Source organism: Bicyclus anynana, chromosome 8 (genome assembly GCF_947172395.1).
Source record: "Bicyclus anynana chromosome 8, ilBicAnyn1.1, whole genome shotgun sequence".
In the NCBI taxonomy this organism is placed as follows: domain Eukaryota; kingdom Metazoa; phylum Arthropoda; class Insecta; order Lepidoptera; family Nymphalidae; genus Bicyclus; species Bicyclus anynana.
In genome coordinates, this window is record NC_069090.1 from 1,177,712 (window position 1) to 1,204,020 (window position 26,309).

General features: G+C 37.0%; 1 protein-coding gene across 1 annotated transcript; it reads left to right on the forward strand.

Moving 5' to 3' along the window:
* The first annotated feature begins 1,300 nt into the window (after positions 1 to 1,300).
* On the forward strand, positions 1,301 to 25,934 carry LOC112050363 (glycogen [starch] synthase). The gene is made up of 18 exons (XM_024088616.2): positions 1,301 to 1,528; positions 5,920 to 6,064; positions 7,979 to 8,056; positions 8,260 to 8,366; positions 9,295 to 9,486; positions 10,997 to 11,091; positions 11,890 to 11,992; positions 12,675 to 12,783; positions 13,737 to 13,890; positions 14,574 to 14,694; positions 15,427 to 15,593; positions 16,194 to 16,308; positions 16,745 to 16,822; positions 17,513 to 17,687; positions 18,347 to 18,476; positions 19,262 to 19,343; positions 20,120 to 20,252; positions 22,037 to 25,934. Exons 2-18 carry the CDS (start codon positions 5,926 to 5,928, stop codon positions 22,129 to 22,131), a joined length of 2,073 nt encoding a protein of 690 aa, XP_023944384.1. The 5' UTR covers positions 1,301 to 1,528; positions 5,920 to 5,925; the 3' UTR covers positions 22,132 to 25,934.
* The last annotated feature ends 375 nt before the right edge of the window (positions 25,935 to 26,309 follow it).

Consider the following 26,309-nt stretch of genomic DNA (forward strand, 5'->3'; position numbering starts at 1 on the left):
ACTTAAGGCACAGTACAAATATAATTGTGTAATGTGCTTAAGGTGATATTGGTCGACAATATGTCTTTCTCTTCTCGAGATACGATGTGGTTGACACATGGTCTTGTCGGCTGTAATACGGGTAGCCTGAAGCTGTAGCAGGTGTGCATGCGGTATCTTTCTGCGTTGCTGGGTCACTTCTGTCGCTGTTAGTGCCTGTAGTGTCGATTGTCGCTGACAGGTTACTAGGTAAAGGTCTCTCACTAGTGCTATGGCGAGTTTGTTTGTGTCCGGTCAATGTTACAAGTTCCTCCACCGAGGAAGAGAGCTGTGATAGCCCAGTGGATTTGACCTCTGCCTCCGATTCCGGAGGATGTGGGTTCGAATCCGGTCCGGGGCATGCACCTCCAGCTTTTCAGTTGTGTGCATTTTAAGAAATTAAATATCACGTGTCTCAAACGGTGAAGGAAAACATCATGAGCAAACCTCACGCAAGCACACCGGAGAATTTTCTTAATCCTCTGCGTGTGTGTGTGTGTGAAGTCTGCCATCCGCATTGGGCCAGCGTGGTGGACTATTGGCCTAACCCCTCTGATTCTGAGAGGAGACTCGAGCTCAGCAGTGAGCCGAATATGGGTTGATAATGATGATGATGATGAACCGAGCTGCTACTTTTTATTGCGAAAATATAAATAGGTAGATACCTAGGTAGATAGGGGCTGAAAGCGAGGAATGACCTTTATCTAAGTAAGTATAGAATAATCATAATTGTTATAGTTATGAAAATTGGTGTTTAGTAAGTATTAATCGAGTATTAATCATTAGATAAATATAAAATATAATCGAAGGATTTAAGAATGGTTTCATATCTATCACTAAACCAGAGTAAAGATATTGTGACTAAACGGTTGTTAGGGGTTGATTTGAAATACAAATTATGAAAAAAGTTTGCATAAGCGGCTGTCAAAGAGACGCGTGACGTTTGTTATTTTTTAATGGGTTTCATTGGCTTCAGTATGTTGCTTGTAATGACTCACTCTGATTATTTTGTGGGTGTAAGGCGCTGTCAATTTTAGTTCAGGTTTTAGGCGCGGGACTTCTTTCATGGCGCGGAGTGTAACAGAATTTCACGCGAACGCATTCGTCCGCTAGTTAATATTACGTAATGAAATAGTATTTTCATAGATGTTACTTCCAAGTTTCAAGTTTCATGCCTTAAGTTTCTACAGTAATTATTTTTTTAATAATTATTTTATACTTTACTATAAAACATTAAATATTTCTGAACGTTAATTAAAAAGTGAGCTGTCACTTGAAGGTGACCTTCAAATCTGCCTTGTTTGACGTTTAATTTTTATAACCACAAAAAAGTATTTTCATTTGAATTTTCTACCCGCGTAGACATGCAATGTGCATTAGAATTGCATTAAACTGCTTTGATAATATAAAATTGTGTATAAAAGTTGTTGTGCCACGTGTACAGTGAACTTTTCAGTGATAAAAATCAAGTTAAACCAGTTTCGGCTCAGAGGTTTCTACTTCTAAATCTGTAAGCAAACTTTTTAATTTCTCTCCGCACACGAATTACCATGTCTCCCATTCAGACGCCGGCGTGGTTTATTAATAGTTTCACTATCATTATTAATTCGTAAACATTTCACTACAACTTTCTCTCATTGAAGCTTTGTTTATAGTTTATTGACAGGAAAAAAAACTAAAATATTTGCTTAAAATGTACTTAATTTCCTTATAATTATAATAGCCATGTCTTCTTTTTTCTAAATACGCTACGCACTAATAATTCCTATAATAACCTGAATAGCCTGAGTTAAGACTGTGTATCACAATAGTCCAATGGGCATTAAATGAAGGACCTCTGAATTTTAGCGATTTTTTGAAGTTTAAAAAATTTGTGAATGTATTGGAAAGTTAGTAAATGACATAGTTTTCTGTTCCTTTTTAGTAAAATTAATTCAAAGTCAAAATTCATTTATTTCAATTAGGCTTACTTTACAAGCATTTTTGAAATATCAGGTAATAATGTTATTCAATAATGGTGATAAAATTGACTGAAAACTTAAAATTAAAGTTATGAGCAGTCCTAAAGCGCCTTGGTCCAAGAAGAGCCCTTAACACACTCAGCCAGGTGTAATTTTTTTGTTTATCACCATTTTACAAATTTATCTAGAATTAAGTATACACAATGCCAATTTTTAGAATGCTTAAAACTATAATACTTTTCTATAAGTTTGCATGGCATGACATGACATGCTTGTGGTTTCATGTGGCAGTTTATTATAAAAACATATGCAATTAATACCCTTAAAAAAATTACTTATTTTTTGTAACCTAGTGTGGTGTGCAACAATTTCACTTAAAATTGCTTGCATTTTTATGAACATACAGTATTTTCAAATATGTACTGACTATGCACTTCATATTAATTGTACAATTAATTTGTTATTTATTTATGGTTGATTCACTGTGCAAGTACCAGGTTCATCTTGTGGCAGAGAAAAATGCCAAGCAGAGGTCAGAACTTGTGACCTGGTAGGATATGATAAAATAAGAGAAACTGGGTGTTTTTATAGAAATATATATTTTTGCAATGTAAATCCCACCAGAAGCATTTTGATGTAAAGTAAAGCCAAGACTTTGCACTGTAATAAACTTAACACTTTTGGCTGGTGGGAGGCTTTGGCCGTGGCTAGTTACCACCCTACCGACAAAGACATACCGCCAAGCAATTTAGTGTTCTGGTACAACGTCATGTAGAAATTGAAATGAGTGTGGATTTCATCCTACTCCTAACAAGTTAGCCCGCTTCCATCTTAGATTGCATCATCACTTACCATCTGGTGAGATTGTAGTTAAGGGCTAACTTGTAGAGAATAAATAAAAAACAGACTTCATGGAGAGCTAAAACTTTTAAAACTCCCTTGCACACCCTTCATCTACCTATCCAACTCTCTAATTTTATCATATCACTTACATACATCCTATACTGAAGCCATACTTGAAGTATTAGAAATGAAGATAGATGCAAATATTCAGTGCCCCAAGAACTTATTACATACATGTATTAAAGTAAGAATTTTCCATTTTATAAAATTTGCATGTCTAGAGTGCCTACCCTGCCCTGCATGTAACCTATGGTTAAACCCATTGTATCCGTAGCAAACATAAATTCTGCAGAGTTACCTACATAAACTGTATTATAATAAAAGTTATTATTAGTAAATTTAAAAGTCACTAACTCTTTGAAAAAACAAAGTAATTTTTTTATTGACAGTAGTTGGTTCTGCTATGTCTGGAAATTATTTTATATTTTCTTCAAATTTTTAAATTAATATTTAAGTACTGTTCCTAGCAACGACAGCCCATGTTTCAGTGGCCGGCGGAACCCCATATATAACACAATATTTAGTTCAATAATTTTTTGCCTCCTAAAAATTACTAACAAAGAAGTAATTTTCCTTTTCTTTTTGAATCTTTTGTCAAATTGGAAATATCTAAAATAGTTTTGCGATATAAGTAAAAATTAGGCCCTTCAATTTCTTCTAAAACTATCTACATGCAATTCCAAATTGAATGACATCTAAACCATAGTTCTAGGAGAAGGAGCAAAAGTTTTGATCTAAAAGGCTTTTGTGAACTGACTAGTAGGCTATATGAATGGAAATGATTAGTATAGAATACTCTTTGATTTTCTTGCTTGCTTCTTTGCTCTGTGTAATTATTCTTTTTGTTTTTCTTGTCCGTGTGTTCTCTGTATGGTTCTGTTGTTGTTATAGCCCACTCTGCATTAAGAATTTCATATATTATTTATGTATATATGTGTTATAGTTATAAAAAGTAATAGTGAAAAATATCCTGGATCCCAAGATTAAGTCTTTTAGGGCTCCTACACACAGGCCATCGGTTACAACCACAAAGTGCTGTTGCTGGCATATTTCAAGTAGTTTTCATACATTTTATGTGGACTCGCCGCACACGGTTTTAAATGTACTCACATTGTGTATGTACCCTTATTACTATAAGAGCTGGCGCTATCTGTTATGGGATGATAAGAATAATTAACTTATCACATATGCAGTGTGTTATCTTGTATCAGCACATTGTTTACAAGCTTACTACTTGCCATTGACCTAAAGTTGTATTTCACAAACAATTTATGTAATATCTAACACATAAGATTATGTAGGATTATCTAATGACCAGTTTACACTACACCAGATTCAAAGATATTATTGTGGTTTTGTTGTACAACAAAATACCTATACTTTTATTTTACTCCTATTGCCAAAGATGACCAAGTATTTAGTATACTCCTATAAAGCAGTTAAGGGTAGGGTTGGCACTTGGCAACCATAGTATTTAAGTTACGAGGAAAAAGCAAAGCAAATTATAATCCAGAATTCTTTACAATGCCTAGGCAATAGTATATTTATTTTCCTTCACTTTTGTCATTCATCAACTTTCCATCTTCTCCTTTTACACTTTGGCTGGTGGGAGACTTCGGCCGTGGCTAGTTACCACTCTACCGACAAAGACGTACCGCCAAGCAATTTAGCGTTCCAGTATGATGTTGTGTAGAAACCAAAAGGGGTGTGGACTTTCATCCTCCTCCTAACAATAAACCGCTTCCATATAAGATTGCATCATCACTTACCATTAGATGAGATTGTAGTCAAGCACTAACTTGTTAAAAAACACATGTCAGCTTTTACACACTCCAACCATCTCTATTTTAGTCTTTCTCTCCTCTTTTGTGTTTGCACTTTCACTTGCACTTTCAACATCCTTCTTGGAATATGATTTTCATCCCTCTGCATTACATCTCCATAACAAGCCAACCTTTCACTCCTCAACTTTCTTGTTATAGCTTACTTAGGACTAGTGCACCTACTATATTTTATAGCTTCTACAAAAAATACTTTATTTCACTGAAGAAATGTTGGCAACCCTAGTTAGTACAATTACAATAAATTAAACATAATCCTTCCACATAATGATTTATTACAATTTGTGCAGACGTATAGGGTAAACTCTATATATATAGTATAGGGTAAACTCAGTATTTTAAAACTGCTGCGCGAAAATCACGCGTATTTGGATGAGCGCCATAACTTGACGTTGCGTTCTAAAATACGTTGTATTTATGAGTAATGTTTTCTAATTATAAAGTGTAATGAATACACGTGTCTTGAGTTGATCATTGTTGATACTATGAAGAGGGAGGCGTGAATGTGACGCGGGCGATGTATGTAGGTACATTTTGACGTCACGCACCTATGTGAGCTAATGACGATAGTGGGTATAGCTTGGCAACTTCGTTCGTAATACTCCCGATGGTCCGCGCGGGCCGGGGGGCGTGTAGCAATTAATGAAAACCCACGATTGATGCATCTCACTTTCCCGCACGCACGATTTCGCACCCGCACAGCGTTTCCCCCGTCGCCCGCATGTCATGGGAGTATCATCAACAAACATGCCAAGCTAGAGTGTTATCAGTGGCACTTCATAGATGAACAAATGCGCTGCCTACCCTGAGTTGTCATCATTGACTCGTATTGGAAGAGTTTTCCATTTTGAACATTTTGTAGACTTAGTGCCTACTCTACTTAAAAAAGTTGTGCACGCCACAGTAAACTATATCATATAAATATTTTTATCTGGAATTCAAATACATTCACACACTTAAAAAAACACACACACACTCGAAATCGTTTTGTAGATCCAGAGATTACGCTCTACAACCTCACATCATTCACCTCTTTATTATATTGCTATAACTATAGATTATCTTTTAAGCTGGCAGCTTGAGAATGTGGTGTTTGACAATAGTTAAACATTAGGCCTGTGTCTAGCAGTGGACGTAAATGATGATGGTGACAGATTTTCCAACATCCAATTTAAACTCTATTCCGTTTGCTGCAGGTTCCAATGTCGCGCGACAGAACCTCCCGGCGGTTCTACCGCGCGGAGTCGACGCACGACCTGCTGTCGTACTTGGACAAGGGGCAGGCGGCGTGCGAGGAGAACCGATGGACCTTTGAGACGGCCTGGGAGGCGGCTAACAAAGGTAATATTCCTTTTCTCCTATCCTATTGCAGGTGTAGTTACTTGCAGTGACGAAGATAGCGACGAAAGCACGAGGTACCTTATCGGACCTGACACTGCCCCAGCGCAGGACAGCGAGCAATCACGGTTCGCACGGGGCGCTTGGACTGACACCCAAAACGACCCATAGACAGTAAGGCCCCGAAAGAGGCCGAAAAAACATAATCGGAGGACATAGTTCTCCCGCGTCTTACCTGTACAAGGAGACATTGCCTTGAGGCCGGTACCCCCCTTCGACTAGTTAGGAGGAGATGACCCTCATACGTGGGAGAGAGAACCCTTAAGAGAAATAATAATGAGATCTGTGGATTTTTTTACACTCGGGACCAAAACTGCATTATCAGTTATGCGAAACAATTACATCATGACTTATGACCTTCTGCTATAAACACATCACACACATGCCTATCGCATAAATTTATCTTGAAGCAATCGTATATAACAGAATCAAGATATATCTATCATTTGAATTTATTGACATCAAAAGTTTAGCTTGTAAAATTTCAAACTCTTAAGTTGTGGTCTGTTTCTGTTGTGATTGTTTCAAACTCCTTACTTTGGATAAGTGGTTCAAAAAATTCGGTCATGCACCTCCAACTTAACGAAACTTAAGAAATAAATATTTATAGATATAGGAACCTGTTAATGTGATATTTCCATTAGTTACAAAATCTTTTCCAATCCCTCAATCACTTCAAAAAGCTACATAATCAGCATAACTGCTAACTAAAAATAAATACAATGGATCGTTGTGCCAAGATATATCTTATTTTGATGGTACTAAAGTACAATTTCGCATTGCAGCCCGCGATGCACACTTGTCCTCTTGGAGGCCATCCACACAATAGGTATCGTGTTTAAAAGATTTAGAGCATGCTCACATGGAACTGGTTTAACTGGTTGCAATCTTTAAGAAGATCACTGAAGTTTGATAGCATACAACCACATGTGCCGCAAATCATATATATACTAATATAATAAAGCTGAAGAGTTTGTTTGTTTGAACGCACTAATTTTAGGAACTACTGGATCGATTTAAAAAATTCTTTCAGTGTTAGATAGCCCATTTATCGAGGAAGGCTATAGGGTATATATTATCCCCGTATTCCTACGGGAACAGGAACCAGGCGGATGAAAGCCCGTGGCGTTAGCTAGTGTACATATATTTTTCGGCTGTCAGTGCCTCGCGGTTTCATCCGCGTAGTTTCTTATAAATTAATGGAAATATTGAAAAATATCGGGCGCGCGTGGCATCATTACCTTCCTCCATGGCCTGCACAGACGATCAGGAATTTTACGAACGAATTTGCTAAGCTATAATTAATTTCTATCATTCATCAATTTATTATTTACTCCTTTTACACACAAGTCCTCTTTCTCACACTTTTCTCTCTTTTCTGTCTTGAGTCATTATCGACCCATATTCGGCTCACCGCTGAGCTTGAGTCTCCTCTTAGAATGAGAGGGGTTAGGCCAATAGTCCACGCTGACTCAATGCGGATTGACAGACTTCACACACTCAGCGAATTAAGAAAATTCTCAGGTATGCATCTGTATACCAGAGAATTTTTTTTCCTTCACTGCAATTTAAGAAATTAAATATCACAGACACGCGATATTTAATTTCTTAAATTGCACACAACTGAAAGTTGGAGGTGCATGCCCCAGACCGGATTCTAACCCATAACCTCCGAAATCGGAAGAAGAGGTCATATCCACTGGGCTATCACGGCTGTCCTCTGTAAAGTATATAATAAAAAATTTGCAAAAATGGTCCGGAGAAAAATAAGAAGATTTTTTCAGATATTAGCACTGGATTATAAATTACTTTTTGATTTTATTGAGATGATAGAATGTTTATTACATTATGTTTCAGTTGGTGGCATCTATACCGTGATACGATCCAAGGCGTATGTGTCGACAGAGGAAATGGGAGAAAACTATTGTTTACTTGGTGAGTGAAAACAATAATCATCCAACCTGTTGTGATGAAACTTTGATGAAATGTTTTCCATACATTACAAACATAAGTAAAAAGTCAATTTGTTGGCAAACCGACTTCTTCGCAACCCCTCTTCATCCTTAAATTTAACTTTTAATTAAGTCTGTGTATTTTTTTTAAATATATCAGTAATAGTAATAATATATTAATGTCAGGTCCATACAAAGAGCACTGCGCGCGCACGGAAGTGGAGGAGGCGGACTTCCCTTCCAACTCGCCTCTCACCACAGCAGTCAACGCCATGAGGAGTAAGGGCTACAAGGTAATATTAATTATAGTGGCTACAATCGATTCTCACGAAATCATAGGATTATATATTTATCGAGTGTGGATTTCGTCCTACTCCTAAAAAGTTAGCCCGCTTTCATCTTAGGTTGTATCATCACTTACCAGGTGAGTTTGTAGCCAACTTGTAGAGAATAAAAAAAAGGATATAGAATCTGATGAAGGTTTGGTTGAGTTCGTGTGGCCCATTTTGTTGAGATTTGAAATCCTTTTACATAGAGATACTGAATCGGAGGTTTTAGAAAAATGTTTGTTTGCAGCTACACATTCAGTAATGAAACCCACATGAAACACATAGGGAATCGGAGGTTTTAAATTGTTCAAAAAATGTTCAAAATTCATTTATTTCAAGTAAACTCAGTTTACAAGCACTTTTGATACGTCAGTTGACTATTTGTAAAGATTCTACCACCGGTTCGGAAGGCAAATTCTGCTGAGAAGAAACCGGCAAAAAACTCAACAGTTGCTCTTTTTAAAAAAATCATACAATATTATAATATACAATTGATGACAACATTACAATTTCTTATAGTTTTACTTCCTGTGTGAAGGTCTGGAACTCTTCGATGGTGTAGTAACCTCAAATCAAATCAAAATTCATTTATTTCAAGTAGGCTCAACTTACAAGCGCTTTTGACACCTTGAAGATTCTACCACCGGTTCGGAAGGCAGGTTCTGCTGAGAAGATACCGGCAAGAAACTCAACAATTGCTCTTTTGAAATGAAAAAGTCATACAGTACTATAATTTACAATTGATAACAATTACATTTATAGTTTTACTTCCTGTGTGAAGGTGGAAGCTGATCCAATGGCCTCCAAGCACCTCGACTAAGCAAATGTTTTTTAACACATTGCTTAAAGCTATGCATTGGCAGGTCCATCATCATTGTATGTTTGTTTGCAGTTACACACTGGCACGTGGCTGGTGGACGGCAACCCGCAGATCATCCTGTTCGACATCGGCTCGGCGGCGTGGCAGATGGACAGCTACAAGCAGGAGCTGTGGGACACCACTTCCGTCGGCATCCCGCACCTCGACGTGGAGGCCAACGACGCCGTCATCCTCGGCTTCATGGTGGCGGACTTCATCACTGAGGTCAGGGAGCTTTTTTATGTAAAAGGAGAATGCCCATCCCCGGCCCAGGCCTACCCTTACCGCCCGGCAATTTGTTCTAAAAAATCTTGATACTTCTACTTTAATAATGAAATAATTATTTTAAAAGTTTGCTAAAATGTTTTACGACATTTTCAATTCATCTTTAATTCATCACACGCACTTGTACGCATGCACATGCAAACAATTTTATTCTTATTTCTCACTTATTTTGCATGTTAGAATTGTAAGAAAATTATGTATTATTTGATTTATGTTAAAATTATAGTTAAGGAAGAGCGGGGCTTTCTGATACAGGTCTAGTACTTAATAGAAGGTCCCAGCCCAATCAGCTATGTAAACTTGATAAAACAATAAATTTTCATTTCATTTCAATTTGTCCACAACTGATGAAACGATATTTTTTCAAGACTTATGATTGGTTTGTTTGTTCGTTTGTTAAGCTTATTGGTAACAGAAAAATAATACAGCTTCAAATGTTACTTCGCCATTTGGTACACCGGCGAACATTTCATCTGATCCTTATTTATGCATTATATTATGATCCATATACTTTTATAAGGGGGTATACCTGAATTCCCTGGGCCGACGTTGTATGGGCCGGTGGGTATTCCACTTTGCCCTATTAGGGTAAAAGTGGTCAAATATCGTCCTATCAAAGTCCACTGTCCGATCGTCGGTAATGTCATGCTTTAGTAAGGCAAAGGCAACCTAATCAAAACTTTTGCTAGAGTCCAGAGAGAAAATTAAATTAATCACTCGAATCGCACATGCTTAAACCTCAACTTACCTTGTGCACCTTTACAACACTACACTGAAGAGAATGCATTTTATTTTACTTATGTATTACAAATCTAAAATGCAGCAAATCAATGAAAATTAACCGAGAGCGACAGTGCTCGCCACGGAACTTTGTGTTTGTGGAGTTAGCAAGAAATGACTGCGCAATGAATCAACGGTACAAACGGCGCGGACGGGGAGTGTTCGCGTCTGTACGAATGCGCATTACTCATTCCGCAGCTAACTTCACAAACCTAAAGATCCGTGGCGAGCATTGTACATGTAATTTTTACAATTTTCACAACAAACCTCATTTCAGATATTTACGGACTATAATGTGATACATAGATTTTATTTGGACAATTGAGGATCTGGACTCTTAAAATCTATTACCTTCCAAAGCTACCACAGTCCGAACTCCATAATTGGCTACCATAGTTACCTTACTACGATCTAATGCCTCCCTAGTTAAAAACCTCGTGCACGCCACTGGGTTGACAAACTTTTAGCCTCGATAAAAATATAACGACGGGACGGACGACCTCACCATTTCATGATGATGATGTTTCTATGATTATCCCTTAACAAATGCCAGCTCAACACAAGTTACTTGTGGTGAATACTTTAGTATTTTGTATATTTCGAAAGAATACCAATCGTAAATCATATAAAAAGTTACGTCAGAGTCGCGGAACCCACTTGTCTGTTGCAGTTCCGCAAGGCAGCTGAGAACTACAGCGACACGCCGCCGCGCGTGGTAGCACACTTCCACGAGTGGCAGGCGGGCATCGGCCTCATCGTGTTGAGGTAATCATCATTGTCAACCCACATTCCGGTGACTGTTGAGCACGAGTCTCCTCTCAGAATGAGAGGGATTAGACTTAGGCCAAATGCGGATTGGCAGACTTCACACACGTAGAGAATTAAGAAAATTCTCAGTTCTGCAGGTTTCCTTACGATGTTTTTCCGTCGCAGTTCGAGACACGTGATATTTAAATGCACTTAACTGAAAAGTTGGAGATGCATTTTGTTGTAGTCGGGCTCAGGACCGGAATCGAACTTATGCCCTCCGAATCGAAGGCAGAGGTCATATCCACTAGGCTATAACGTTTCTAAACGATTCTCACATAAGACCTCAATGACAAGACAAAACAAAATGTAAAAAACATGTGATTGTAGAACAATAACAGTTTGCGTTTTTAACAAAATAATAACAATTTCGGTTTTTTGTTTCACATCTGGAATTAATATTAGAATAAAGAGCGAAATGTAATATATATGTACTAGCGGATGCCCGCGACTTCAACCGCCCTTAGACCTCTTTAATCCGACCGTATCGCAAAATCCGCTCTTAGTGGATACCTACTAACTATAAAAAAGTTACTAATACGACTCGAAGCGCCGCATTAGTAACTTTCAATATTATTCAAGAAAATGTTATGTTTTTCTCACTCTGTATGATCTTTACTCTATGTTCAAATCATAAAATTATGCAATTTTTCAATCGATTCAATCAATTATTTCTTTTGACTTAATAACGTAAAATTATCGTCCATGAACCGACGTCACACACTGCAAATTTTTGAATTGCGTGTGTGTACGCAGAGTGCGTCACGTGGACGTGGCGACGGTGTTCACGACGCACGCGACGCTGCTGGGCCGGTACTTGTGCGCCGGCAACACCGACTTCTACAATAACTTGGATAAGGTAACCACTGCAATCTATACTAATATTATATAAATGCGAAGTGAGTCTGTCTGTCTCACTGTCACCTTTACCTTTTCACGGCTAAACGGCTGAACAATCAATATGAATTTTGTTATAATGGTAAATGGGACCTTATAGAAAAACATACGGTACTTTTTGACCCAAAAATAAAAGAGGGTGAAATAGAAGTTGATAGTTTCTATGGAAAGTCCTTCATTTTTAGTCACAGTTTAAAAATTTGTTCATGAATCATAAAAAACATGACAGCCGCATTCTTCGTTAATTTACTAGTGGGTTTTTCATTGTCCTCGAGTTACTTTGAAACTATTACATCTCCTTAGATTTATTAAAAAATAAATATTTCTAACGAATATTGTACTTATTTGTATAAGTATTGTACTTATTAATATCATGGTTCAATAACAACTTCGCAAATAATGCATTATTTAAGAAAAAAAATCCCATAATTACAGAAAAATTCCATAATTATGAGAGTAACCTTAAAACCTTAAACCGTTTTTTAGAACTTATAAATGGGACAGTTCCGTCTATAGGTATAAACCGTTTACGCAGCGCATGCAACGGAAGCTCCCAAACGGATCAATTTTTCCGTTTTTTACTGGCGCTTCGCTAACTAGCTCTTCAGCTTTATATAATAAGTAATATGTTAATCTCTTTCAAGTTTTCAGTGGACGAGGAGGCGGGCAAGAGACAAATTTACCACCGCTACTGCATGGAGCGCGCGGCCGCGCACATGACGCATATCTTCACCACCGTCTCAGATATCACAGGTACGAATATCTCTTTTGCAAACCGTGAACTATGCTTATGATAAAACGTGTCCAACGATGTCTTCCGACATGCTTATTTAAATAGCCAAGCATTATTTAATTGATGAAAACGTAAAATCCATACTAAAACACAACTTACTTGTTTTTTGACCTGTCAAATGCATTCGATTTTGTAAACCATGTCTGTTAGCAAAATTAGAAAAAGAGTGGTACTACAACGGATCAAATATTTACTGGACAGTCGCTTGTAACTATCAAAAAACACTATAATGGAGCTCCAAGAATTTCAATCAGAATATAAATGCAACAGATTTGGTGTTCCACAAGGAAGTCTATTAGGAGTGATTTTTTAAAGTATGTATTTTCATTTTTAAGGGTCTGGATCTGTCAAGTTAAAAAGCATATGAGCTTTGACACCTGTACCTCAGAAGAACTACGAGATGCCAAATTTATAGTATAGGAATGTTTATTTTGTAAAGGATTACTTAATTGAAATTAAAATGAAAAAAAGAAGATAAAGAATAAAGATCTCTATCTCTCTTGAATCTGCATTTACCACACCACGAATTAAGATTTCTCAAACTTTCTCAAACTTGTGTTGTCCTGTTAAAATTTCCAAGTGACAGCGAACCCCTTACTAAGTAATAAACCCCCCCCCCCCCCCCCCAAGAAAAAAAATATTTGACTGTTGAAGAAAATAAGGTTTTTATTTGAATAAAAGGTAACACATAAAATGCCAAAAGAAACGTATTTGTAATATTAATGTGATGGGTGTGCTTGTTTCTTTACGCAAATGGATTCAATGTTAGAAGTAATTTTGGACCATTTTAACCTTAATTTATTCTGACTCGCTATCAATTATCAAGCCACCATTACGTAAATCTTATCACGAACTCCCGAACCCCTAGGGGTTCACGTATCCCACTTTGAGAAACCCTGCTCTATATGGTCAGGTTACGAGGCGGAGCACCTCCTCAAGCGCAAGCCGGACTTCATCACCCCCAACGGGCTGAACGTGAAGAAGTTCTCGGCGCTGCACGAGTTCCAGAACCTGCACGCGCTGGCCAAGGAGAAGATCAACGAGTTCGCCAGGGGACACTTCTATGGGTAACTTACCTTTTAAGTAAATATACTGTAACTAAATAAATACCTATTCGATCTTAATGATTTTTAGTGATAGTAAAGCTTTTTGTGACTGAGATCGCCGAGCAAATACAATTGCTAAAATATGGCATGGTTGCAAGTAGGCACCTAACATGTCTAATTTAAACGTTATCAGATTTTCTCACTCACACTTTTCACTCATATCAAATTTAGTATAAACAAGTTTAATTTCATGTAGTACAATGGAACAAGGCCCTGAATTAATATCAATCGATAAAAGTTATAAATTTTGTACTTATTAAATTTTTCCAAACATCAAAAATGCTGTCGACTCATTTGTGAGGTCACGACGAATAAACGTCAAACTAATTATAAACCAATAATTTAGTCGAACACTCCATTTCGATAGGGTTTGGTGTTGACATCATAGCGTTTTGGCTCATATTAACGTCTCGGAAAAAAAAAAATAATATTTTTTTTTCAATCCAGTAGTCCGCTAATGAACAATTTAAGACCCTTTTAAAAAGGCCTATTAATCTGAATCCGCGCAAGCCGACACAAAAATGGCATGTCTCGGGGTGTCCATTCCGCAGAAATAGCTCTTCTCTGTTGGGAGTTTTCCCAATTGCGAACAGAAAAGAAACTATAATAAATCTCTCAATGTTCTCGTAACATACCGTCGGCAGGCACTTCAACTTCGACTTGGACAAGACGCTGTACTTCTTCATCGCGGGCCGGTACGAGTTCGGCAACAAGGGCGCGGACATCTTCATCGAGGCGTTAGCCCGGTTGAACCATTACTTGAAGGTCAGTTTTGTTTTTGTCTAATAATAGTTGTAGAATCAAGTAAACGGTGCATTAGCCGGCTAATTCACTAATTTTGACATACTGTGGCGTGAAGGGTAAAAGCGATCGTGATTGTACAGATTATTTTGTGTACACATTGTACACATTATTTTGTGGCAGAGGAAACATTTCGAGCAGGTCCCAGGACTTGTTGACCTTGGGGGTAGGCTTAAGAAATCCCGTTAGAATTACGACTTAAAACGTTATTGCACAAAATCACTAACGCGACTGGCTGCGTGCCCTTGTCTACGCTGCCTTACAAACAACTGAGGTCAAGCATCATATACCTTCTTATACCAATCAACACTGATATCTCCCTGCTACAATAACATAAATAATTAATACCACCTTTAATTAATATCAAATCAATGACGAGCGCATTTTTCGTATTCCGTATTTTTCGTATTTAGTTAACGAGAATCACAATGACAACTGGGCAATATCCACTACCTACGTTGTCTGTAGCGCTATTCTGTAACGATGTTTTTTTTTAATTTGACAGTCTGAAGAGAGTCGAAGTCATCTCTATCTCTCTCTATCTATAGTATGATGTTAAACAAAGAGAGGTGGAGATAAATTCGAGACTCACACTGTCGAGTTATCTAAACATCGTTATAGATTAGCGCAACTGATCACCACCGCGGACGCGAACGGACGCCACGTTTCGGCCGTTGACTAGTTTGTTTCCTCCAGTCGTCCGGGTCGGAGATGACGGTGTGCGCGTTCCTCATCTTCCCCGCCAAGACCAACAACTTCAACGTGGAGAGTCTGCGCGGACACGCCGTCACCAAGGCGCTGCGGGACACCATCCACGACATACAGCAGAAGATCGGCAAGCGGATGTACGACATATGCTTGGGGTAAGCTATAAAAGTAATAGTAAAGTAAATCAATAGATTGACTGTGATCTCGAAGACGGACGAACAAAAACCAGCGCTGTATGTACTCATATTTAGCTTTTCTGTGTGATATCATTATAAAATAAATTTTAATAATCCTGGCGTATTCTCGGGATACCTTAACCTTCTACAAGTTGACTTGCACCATAGGTGTATTAATATGGGGTGTATCCCCTCTAGATATTATTTAACGCCTCCAAACCTAACTCAAAAAAAGTTTGAATTCGTTTTACATTCCAATCCTCTGAAAATTTATCAAAGAGCATAACTTAACAAACTTGTTCATACTAAAGTAATCTCTAAGTCATTCGAATACGGTTTCACGTCCAATGGCAGACTATGACAATGCAAATATAAGGCGTGACTAAGAGGCCGTACAGACTACTTTTGTATATTAGTCTAGTACGAACAATTTTTGGATTTACCGCCTAAAAATCGTTCGTACTCGACTAAAGACTAAAGTAGTTGTACCCTATGTTTGACAAAGGGTTGCTACTGGGGTGCTAACAATTGAAAATCGGGTAAAACTGAAGATTGTGATGAAGTGCTGTTGTACAACAGGGGCCACCTGCCGGACGCGTCGGACCTGCTGCACAAGGACGACACGGTGCGGCTCAAGCGCTGCATCTACGCGCTGCAAAGGGATGGCCTGCCGCCCGTCACCACGCACAATATTGTGAGTTGTAAACATATACATAACTAGTGTTATGTATATCACCACGGTGTCTCCCGCATAATTCCCGTCAAAATACTCCTGTATCTTATCCCACTTAGGTGGGGTCGGCAAAATACGTCAATCTCTTCCATTCACCTCAATCACTCCCTTTACATAAGAGTACATTTCCTCTTTCACACACTCCAACCATATATTCTTTGGTCTTCCTCTCCTCTTGTGTCCTTCCCTTTCCCGTCAAAATACGGGGATTAAATATAGCCTTTGTTACACCCTCATGTTGAAGCTTTCTATTGGCTAAAAATGGTTAAAATCGTGTCCCAACTTATTAAGATTTAAAGCCTTTTAAATCGATTAGGAAAACAGTCGAGTTGTTGCATCTTAGACGATTGCGTTTTTAAAGCCCATAGTGATTTTAATCCGTGAAATTATTTTACAGGTAGATGATTGGAGCGATCCCGTGTTGAACTCCGTGCGTCGCTGTCAACTGTTCAACACGGTGAACGACAAAGTTAAAGTAAGTGATCATTAATTTCATAGTCAACTTATTTTCATATCAAACCACCACTTAATAAAACTACTAAAATAATGGTATGTTATATCAGTATAATCAAAATCTATAATCCAGTCTGATGAAAACCTTTGCATCGACGTTTCGATTAGCTTTAGATTAGATGTGGGAATGCCTTTCAGGCATTTCTGTTTGTATGATGACCTTGTGCAATTTCAGGCCAAAATTGAATAGGCATTTTCTAGGCAACCACGCTCCAACCTAGACCACAACACTGCTTACCACCAGGCATGTTTGTAATTAAGTGCGAACAAAAATAATGATACTAACGTCAGGCCGCTCAGAGATTGCGTTTCTGACAGGTCGTGATCGAATGAGCGATGCAACTTCGAACTGGCGTACAAGGTTGTTGAACTGCGCTGTTCCAAGGTTATGCCATCTGTTTGTCTTTGTAGTGATGAGACAAAATAACGAGGCAACTGTATTTGAATATGTTTGTCCCATTCGATCACGACCTGTTAGAAACGCAATCTCTAAGCTGCCCGACTTTAGTGCAAGTGTGGGTGTTAATGGACCTGAGTGTACGTGCGTGCGTATACGTGTGCGAAGTTCCATCAACCATTTGTATGACAATAACAGTAAAAAGAATTTCTTAAATAAATGGTCGATTTATTAATTTCAGTGTGCTCTTTCCAGGTAATATTCCATCCAGAATTCCTGACGTCAACGAACCCGCTGTTCGGCCTGGACTACGAGGAGTTCGTCCGCGGCTGCCATCTCGGCGTGTTCCCCTCCTACTACGAGCCGTGGGGCTACACGCCGGCGGAGTGCACCGTTATGGGCATACCCAGTATTACTACTAATCTTTCCGGTAAGCGAAATTGGACTTTATGCCGATTTTTCAAGGTTTCAATTTCAATAGAATCTAGCTGATGGATGCTGATTGTAGGAAATTGAGTTCTATGTTTACTTGCGTAAGGTTCTTATTCGAATACGGGCTGTGAGATTATACGCTTGAAGCGTGCGCCTTTTTGGGCATACCCAGTATTACTGCTTATCTTTCTGGTAAGCAAAATTCGACTTTTTTCCGATTGTTCAAGGCGTGAATTTCAATAAGATCTAGCTAATGGATGCTGCTTGTAGGAAATTAGTATTTATGTTCACTGGGGTATGGTTTTTATTTGAATATCAGCTGTGAGATTATATGCTTGAAGCGTGCACCGTTATTGGCATTCCCAGTATTACTAATAATCTTTCTGGTAAACGAAATTGGACTTTATGCTGACTGTTCAAGGTTTCAATTTCAATAAGATCTGGCTGATGGATGCAGGCTGTAGGAAATTGAGTTCTATGTTCACTTGCGTAGGGTTTTATTCGGATATCAGCTGTGAGCTTATATGCTTGAAGCGTGCACCGTTATTGGCATTGCTAGTATTACTAATAATCTTTCTGGTAAACGAAATTTGACTTTATGCCGACTGTTTAAGGTTTCAATTTAATAGTAACTGAACTGTTTGGTTTCGTCGGCAGGTTTCGGTTGCTTCATGCAGGAGCACATCGCGGACCCGATGTCGTACGGCATCTACGTGGTGGACCGGCGCTACATCTCGCTGGAGGGTTCCGTACAGCAGCTGGCGCAGTACATGTACGACTTCACCAAGTGAGTGGAACAAGGTTTTGGATGCTTCAGCATAATTATGGTGAAGGAGATCCTCGGGTAAGCTTAGCAGGTTGAGTGAAACGAAGGGGATACTTCAATACTTGCGAGCGAAACTAACAAGCTATAGCTAATAGGCTACTCGCTTGCTGTACAAAACTAAGAAGATTTTTTGCATAGGGAAGTTTAGATGCCTAGAAACTCTAATCACGTTCTTATTTATTAATATAATCTCGTGTTGTGAAAATAATATTTTTTATAAAACAAAATTGTATTTTTATCAAGTCACCGCAAACGCCAATCATAAACTGTAACGTCATTCGCTACAAGGCATCGGTTTGTGATTGGCGCTTGAGGTGACGTGATATAATCACATCATTGCAAACGCCAATCACGCTGTTATCTCTATGAATGACGTCACTTGCTAATGTGTAATTTTACGTAGATATTTTTTCATTTATATTAAATTTTTTACTGGTTATTATTGACGGGACAAAATAAAATATAGCTTATAATACTTCCATAATTCAGTTTAAACACTCAATTTCAAAACATGCAAGTAGCCTATTCTGCAATGAAATTAATGTAAAGTAGATGAAATTGAATGAAGGGATAACAGCACGAGTATTTTAGCTGATAAAGTGAAACGAAGGCGTGATAAGATTGTGATCGAAATGTTGTATGTGATTTTATACCATCACAATATCCAATTTAGTTGGGCTGGGCTCTAAAAATGATTTTTCCAATATACATCATGTTATAATGTTGGCTTATTATTCTCTGCGCAGGTTGACCCGTCGGCAGCGTATCATACAGAGGAACAGAACCGAGAGATTGTCAGACCTCATGGATTGGAGAAACCTAGGCATTGTAAGACAAGTTTATCTATTACTAATATTATATTAAAGAGATAAAGTTTGTGTGTTTGTGATCTACTGAACTGATTTTTAATATTCTTCCAATGGGAGCGCAGCGTTATAAAAAAAGGGAAAATTAACTTTCCTTTTGAAAGATTCCGTTGCGTGCGCACATTTGCACATATGGTCAAAGTTACGCAAAAAATGTACATATTACTGAATTGCTACCTAAAAAAGTTCTAAAAATACGTATTTCTATCATTTTACTTATTCGTACGAGGGCTGCCTTTTAGGTTGTGCCAATTGAAATAAGTCTATACAATTTATTGATTTTCAAAGATTTCTTCGGAATATTTAATACACATTTGCATGCGTTCAAAGCAGTTTTTCAAACATTTATTTCACTCTGAAGCGGGGGTAGTCAAAATGGCAGATTTGTGAAACGAAACGAAGATGAGCTGAAACGTTTACCATGAAGACTTTGTTTAATTTTGGGGAACGTAGAAATTACGGCGTTAATTAGGGCTTAAGTCAGGGCTGCAAGGATCTAAAATTTTTCGAAATTTCGTTGATCACTTATCAGTCAGCGGTAACCGTCTTGCTTCTAGTACAATAGTGGCGACGTGACCACCCTCTGTCACAAACGAATTTTTTTGAAGTGCTCTGTGACTTTGGTCGGCTTTGGCTCATCCTGGAAGACGGAGATAGTAGCATGCCGCGCTATTAAGACTTCCGCGGTTGAAGTGTTTACACCGATAGTGATACTTATCGTTTGTTATGAACTTCCAGTACTACCGGCAAGCGCGCGCGCAGGCGCTGAAGATCGTGTACCCCGACTACGTGGACCACATGGACCGCGAGCTGGGCAAGCGCTTCAACTACCCGCGCCCCATCTCCGAGCCGCCCAGCCCCACGCATTCTAGTGAGTACACACTCCTTTGGTGTATATCTATCTATTTTTGGAAGTCTGTTTGCCTTTGCTTGATGTGTAAGCCAAAGGCGATCAGTCGCGCGTAGATTTATCTTGCGCGTACTCTAAACTCGCTGAAGTCAACTGAGTCTGAGATCGGTCGGCTTGTGTCGTCACGAGCCGATATAGTATGAAGTGTTCCGTTAATTAGATTGGGAGTAGTGGGAGGCCGAGTGTTGGCTATATAGGCGACTAGCTCATTCTTGTGGTGACGTTCGATCCGGCAACACCTTTTGTTGGATAATTCTTCATGGATTGTTTTAGGACAGGCGGGGAGAATGTTTTAAGTGGAGAAAGGGAGTGTTAACTGGTTTTAAAAGACGTCGATAACCCTACATACATCGGTCACAAGTCCGGGACTTAAATCTCTCTCTCAGTCTTCAACTCAACTCAAGGTTATTCTCTGCCAATAGAGGGTTTATTGGTAACATTCTTAGTGGGAATTGCTAGACTTGATAGTGTTTCCAACAATGGCATGTTTTTTAACGCAAAGAACCTTTAGTTTAAATACACAAATGTGCTTGGTTTTGTCATCTAGCCACTACATTTAAAGCTAAACTGACTTTCGGTGCAGATTGTCAATAATAACTCTTAAAAATTGGTCTGTCTAAGTGTCTTGACCTTTTAACAGAACTTGTAGCTTATATTATCTACTTGAAATTGATGAATTTACTATACATCAAGTTCTTAAGTTTATGCTGTTTCAAACATACCTACTACTTTATCGTGACATCAAATGATCAAAAGGCCTATTCTAGTATTTTCATCCAGTTATATATTATATTCCGTCCAGTGCGTCGCACCCAGCCTGAAATGTCCTGGCTCACCGCCTCCTACCACAAGGAAATAGAGAAACAAAAGTCCACAAAAGATCAAGAAGTCCAAACTGAGTTGGACCTCCAAAAACGGAACGCCATCGTTCGAAAATCCTTGGAGATCCTCGAAATCACGGACATAGAACGCGCTGCGGACATTGAAGTGACGTTTGAGAAAAGTCTAGACTTTACAGACTCTGAACACGAGAATTTCCAAACGCCGAGTGATTTTTTGGACCCGCTAAACGAGGCTGTTGCTCAACAAATCGACCAACTGATCGCCAAACTTGGCGATTGTGTAGAGTCGACGTAATAGGTGTGTTTGGTGGTCGGATTTTTGGCAGTAGAAGTGTTTTGAGAGAAATCTTATTGGATTACTGGCATATTTAAGAACACCTATGCACTTTTTGGGACGTTTCTGGACTGTTGCTTGGTCCGGTAAACTTTAGTATAAAAGGTCGACGAATTCGTTTAGATAGTTTTGTGTGATTTATAGTTAATGTTGAAGGTATAGCACGATTTTCGCACCTCACTTTGTGAATCCTTTCAGAGATTTGTTTTATATTTTTACATCCTTGGTATCTTTAATCACTTATCAATAGACATCTTCTAGATGTTGATGTAGAGAGTTGATCACCAACATGATATATTTTTATTTACTTATTTTAACTTTTTAATACTTTTCGTGATACCTACAAAATACAGAAATTGGTACAATATTTTGTACTTATTTCCAATGGAATATTGAATGGAATATGTAGTGGGTCAGGTTCTGTAGTAGACCATGGAAATAGGTACATTATGGTATTAGTTGAGTCATCTAACTCTCTGGATTGCAAAATGAGTTTCCTATTTTGAAATCTATCTTTATGTATTGAAAAATAAAATCTTTGTCTATATTCCACGTAACTAATTTTACAGGAGCAACGACCCCAGCGCCTTCTCTCCACGGCTCTGAGGACGAGGATGAGGTCGACGAGGAAAAGGAACTCGCGGAGTTGAGGATCACAGATTAGTGGTAAATAGGTACACTGTGTGTGGCGGACCAAATGCCTAACTGTATGGAATTGGGATATTGGGATACGTTGATTTACTATCGTTACATATAAAATGTAGATCATTTTATACTTTTTAATTAACGGGCTCGAATCCTGTTATGTATATTATTTAATCTGAAAAAAAAAAAATTTTTTGTTTTAATTATATTTTTATTGAAAATGGTCATGAAATTCCTCTAGTGATTGTTGTTAAAGGCAAATTACAAAATGACACCGGTGAGCCTTCGTCTGCGCGGTGCAGGGTTGTTTGTATTCGGGAGTGGGAAGGCAATGCATGGTTACAGAATGCGTCTACTACTCGCTCTGACGTCATGCTCCCCTGTACACTGGCGTGCGCAAGGTTTTAACTAGGGTAGGTATTATTCTTCAAGTTCGTAATGAATACTCAGAGTAGGCAGTGTATTTTAGAAACTAAAAACTGCACGCCACAAAGAACTTGTAGTTTTATTCAAATTCTAAAATTTTCGTATTTGGCTCTTCACACACGCGTGAAAAGTTATTTTTTTTAAATATAATATATTGTACGAGTTAAATATTCCACATAGAGTTATAGTGGGTGGGATTCCAGGTCACAGGTTATGTGAAAGTTGTGTATTTAGCGGGCTCAGATTAGCTGTAATATAGTTCGACGTTACAGTTAGTGTTGCCATAGTTTGCGTCAATTCCAATTCCACCAATATTACAGCTAGAATGAGCGCGCTATATTTATTATGTTAATTAATTTTATTTTTTAGTATAGGATATGTACGCGTTATGAAAATATCAGAAACGGAGAAGTTTCTTAAATTTTACTACTTATAAAAGTACAGACATTCATGAAACAAAAGATACTCGTATAATTCTCTCACCCGTTTATTTATGATTAAAACATTTCAGTTAAATAGTAATCGAGTCTTGACTTCGAGTTGAGCTGAGTCGAAGTTTGTTTGAATGTGACTATTGGATATGAGACTTGCCACCTCTAAACAGTATACTGTATAGCATCGATTCTCAAAGCGGCCCAGGTTGACCCCCAGGGGTCTACCTACGGAAGACTCGGTGGGGGTCGTTGACGTGACATAAAATGGGGTTTCACGATTCTTAAGCTTCTTAAGGGGGTCCATGAAGATTATCTGGTTTCATACCGAATGGGGAGTTTCTGAAAAAAATAATTGTGAATTGATTGCTTCCTTATGCTGTGTGCCAATTAAAGTTGGCTGAAATAACTTTTTAAGGCAAGAATTGGTCGGTTGATAGTTATGTGAGATATAAATAGATCACTCTGTACTTTTATGAGAAAGACTCGATATGGGAATTGATAGAGAAAACATTGAAGAGAGTTAGGGGGAGAAAGAAGAAAAAAGAGTCACGAAAAAGAAATGAACTGTTGTTAGAACGGAAATAATTTTACTTATTCTATTTTTTACATTGGTTTAAATACTTTTACCAATTATTATTATTATAATATATAATTTTTTGTAAAATCGTGAAAAACTTTTGCTATGTGTAGATTAATATTTCTGATATTATTTTTTTACATTGATTAAATATTTTATTTCTTATTTAACCTAAAAAACGTCATGGAATAATATTTGCGGTATAACAAATTGCGCACAAAGTTTTATTATTTGTAATAATTAAATTTAACGATTTTTTTGCTTGTAGTTAGCAATAAACATTGTTTTGCTTTTTATAAATATACAGTGTGTTATTTATCAATATTATTATGTTATTTATAGATTTTTCTGTAGGATCCCGATATACACACTTAAATATTGTCAATATTAATGTGTATATAGTTGCTAGAGTACGACTTTAGGCAAACTTACCTACTTTATTGACAATATTATGAGTATGCGGGTGACCTTATGTCCAAGCACTAGGCAAACTTACCTACTTTATTGACAATATTATCAGTATGCGGGGGACTGTCCAAGCACTAGAAGGTCAGACATAAAAATATAATTATATGACCTAATTCTGACACATCTTTTTATACAATTTTACAAACTTTACACACTAGTGTCTAGTGTCAATTTTGTAAATTCTGTACCACATTTTAAATTTTTTTAATCGATTAAAATGTTAGCCCATTGCGGGAAACTCTTATAAAAAAAATATTTTAAACCAAGTTCCTAGTTATAAAATACATGAAAAAAAAAAACAATGTGTGAAGTTGTAAAAATATATTTTTTATTAATCATACATTTTATTTACACATTAATTATAAAATATAAATATTGTCTACCAGTCTTAAACGTATATTTTAAAACAAAAAATGCTTCGAAATGTCTATAATTTCGATTGTTTTTTACTTCTTATATATTTTTTATTACAACATGTTTTAGCAATTTACAGGTATTTCTAATGTCTACTAAATAAATTATTATTGTTAAAAATAACTTAAATATTTATCTTAACAAAATAAATTATACTATGTACTATTTTTTTAAATAATACTAAAAGTACGAAATGATACAGTCTAAAATGTTTTTTACAATCTAAAAAAGTTATAGCAGATAAATAAATAAAAATATATTTTACAGAAACGGGTCTTTATCTTGTTTTTGACACATGTTATGTAAGTATTATATATTTTGCTATTTTACTTATACATACACACAAATAATCAGTTTTAAATAGCAAAGTTTGTCCGTATATCAAAAAGCCTAACAGACTTCCTGTATTAGGTTGATTAGGGTAAGTTTTACATTGTGACTTGATCTTAGCATAATTTTCTGTGTTGAAAACAAAATGTTAAACGAAATAACGCCTGTTTCCCAATAGGGTAGTTGACAGTTGTTGTTGTTGTTGTTGTTGTTGTTGTTATTGTTGTTGTTGTAGTTGAACAATATTTATTTCGTATAGTACATGGAATAAGAGTACGGAATATTATTTAGTATTTTATCAATTTAGGATTTCATAGAAATTTAATAATTATGTATTATATAAATTTTACCAAACGTCAAAAACGCTGTCGTCCATTTTGTGACATCACAGTGGTATTGATGAAATAAACGTCAAATTTTTGACAAACATTAAACCGTTTGGTTAAGATTTAGTGTTTACGTGACGTCATGAAACAATAAAATATAGACCACCATGGCCGACAGTGTTTTTGGCCTGTGTTGTCAAAAATATATTGAAAAATTAAAATATTTATGTAAACGTCTCAAAAAAATATGATATTTGTTTGCATCTAGTAGAACAATGAAGAACAATTCAAGATCATTTAAAAACAAAGTGTCAACTAGCCTATTCAAGTCGATATAAAATATTGAATATTTTTGTAAGAAATAAATACAATTCTTCTTATCTGTTTATTTTTATCGTCAATGGAAATATAAATGTTTTTTTATTTAGAATTTTTATTAAGTGTCTATTTTATCTGTATATTATCTAGATAAGTAAATGAACAGGAATTTTTGTACAACAGAATGTCATCAATGGAATTTTGATTTTGGTTTGTCAATGGTCTAAATTTTAGACAAATTAAAATATTATAGAAACAACATGGGTCTTCTAACAGGGTGTCCACTTTTTGAAAAGTGAAGGAAAAGTCAGTCAAGTCACAAAAACATTGTGAGAATAAAATATAATAGGTAATACTTTTTTTACTGCCTTTATACATACATATAAAAATATATTCAAATAGTATGGCATGATTGTTATTGAATTCATACTGATGAACGTGTGGAGAGGTTTAATTCGATTTTATTTGTGCCATAAACAGAATTTGTTATTTAATCGTCTAGTAAATAAAATGTGTTCAATTTTATAAAGATTGTTTCTTTTTTAGCCTATCACTCAATAGAGTGCTTTATTAAGTAAAACAAATGGACCACATCTGGAACACAACTCCGTTTGCGTGAATTTCTGTTTTCTTAATTTTAAAACCAACTTCGCATTATTGTTATTTCGTACCGGTCTATACCACATCAGTTGGATGGTTTAAAAGTATAAATGACAAAAATAGGTAAAAACAATTTTGGTGTTTTAAATAGGTACGACTATGGTGATATTTGCCATGTCTATTAACTTCGTTCCTATTAAGCGAAGCTCTTAAGCAGATATGGCGGTGTAAGGAACAAGTCTTAACATGTAAGCGTTGTCAGTTCAACGCTTAAGCCGGATTTGTATGTGTCTGACGTGTCGTG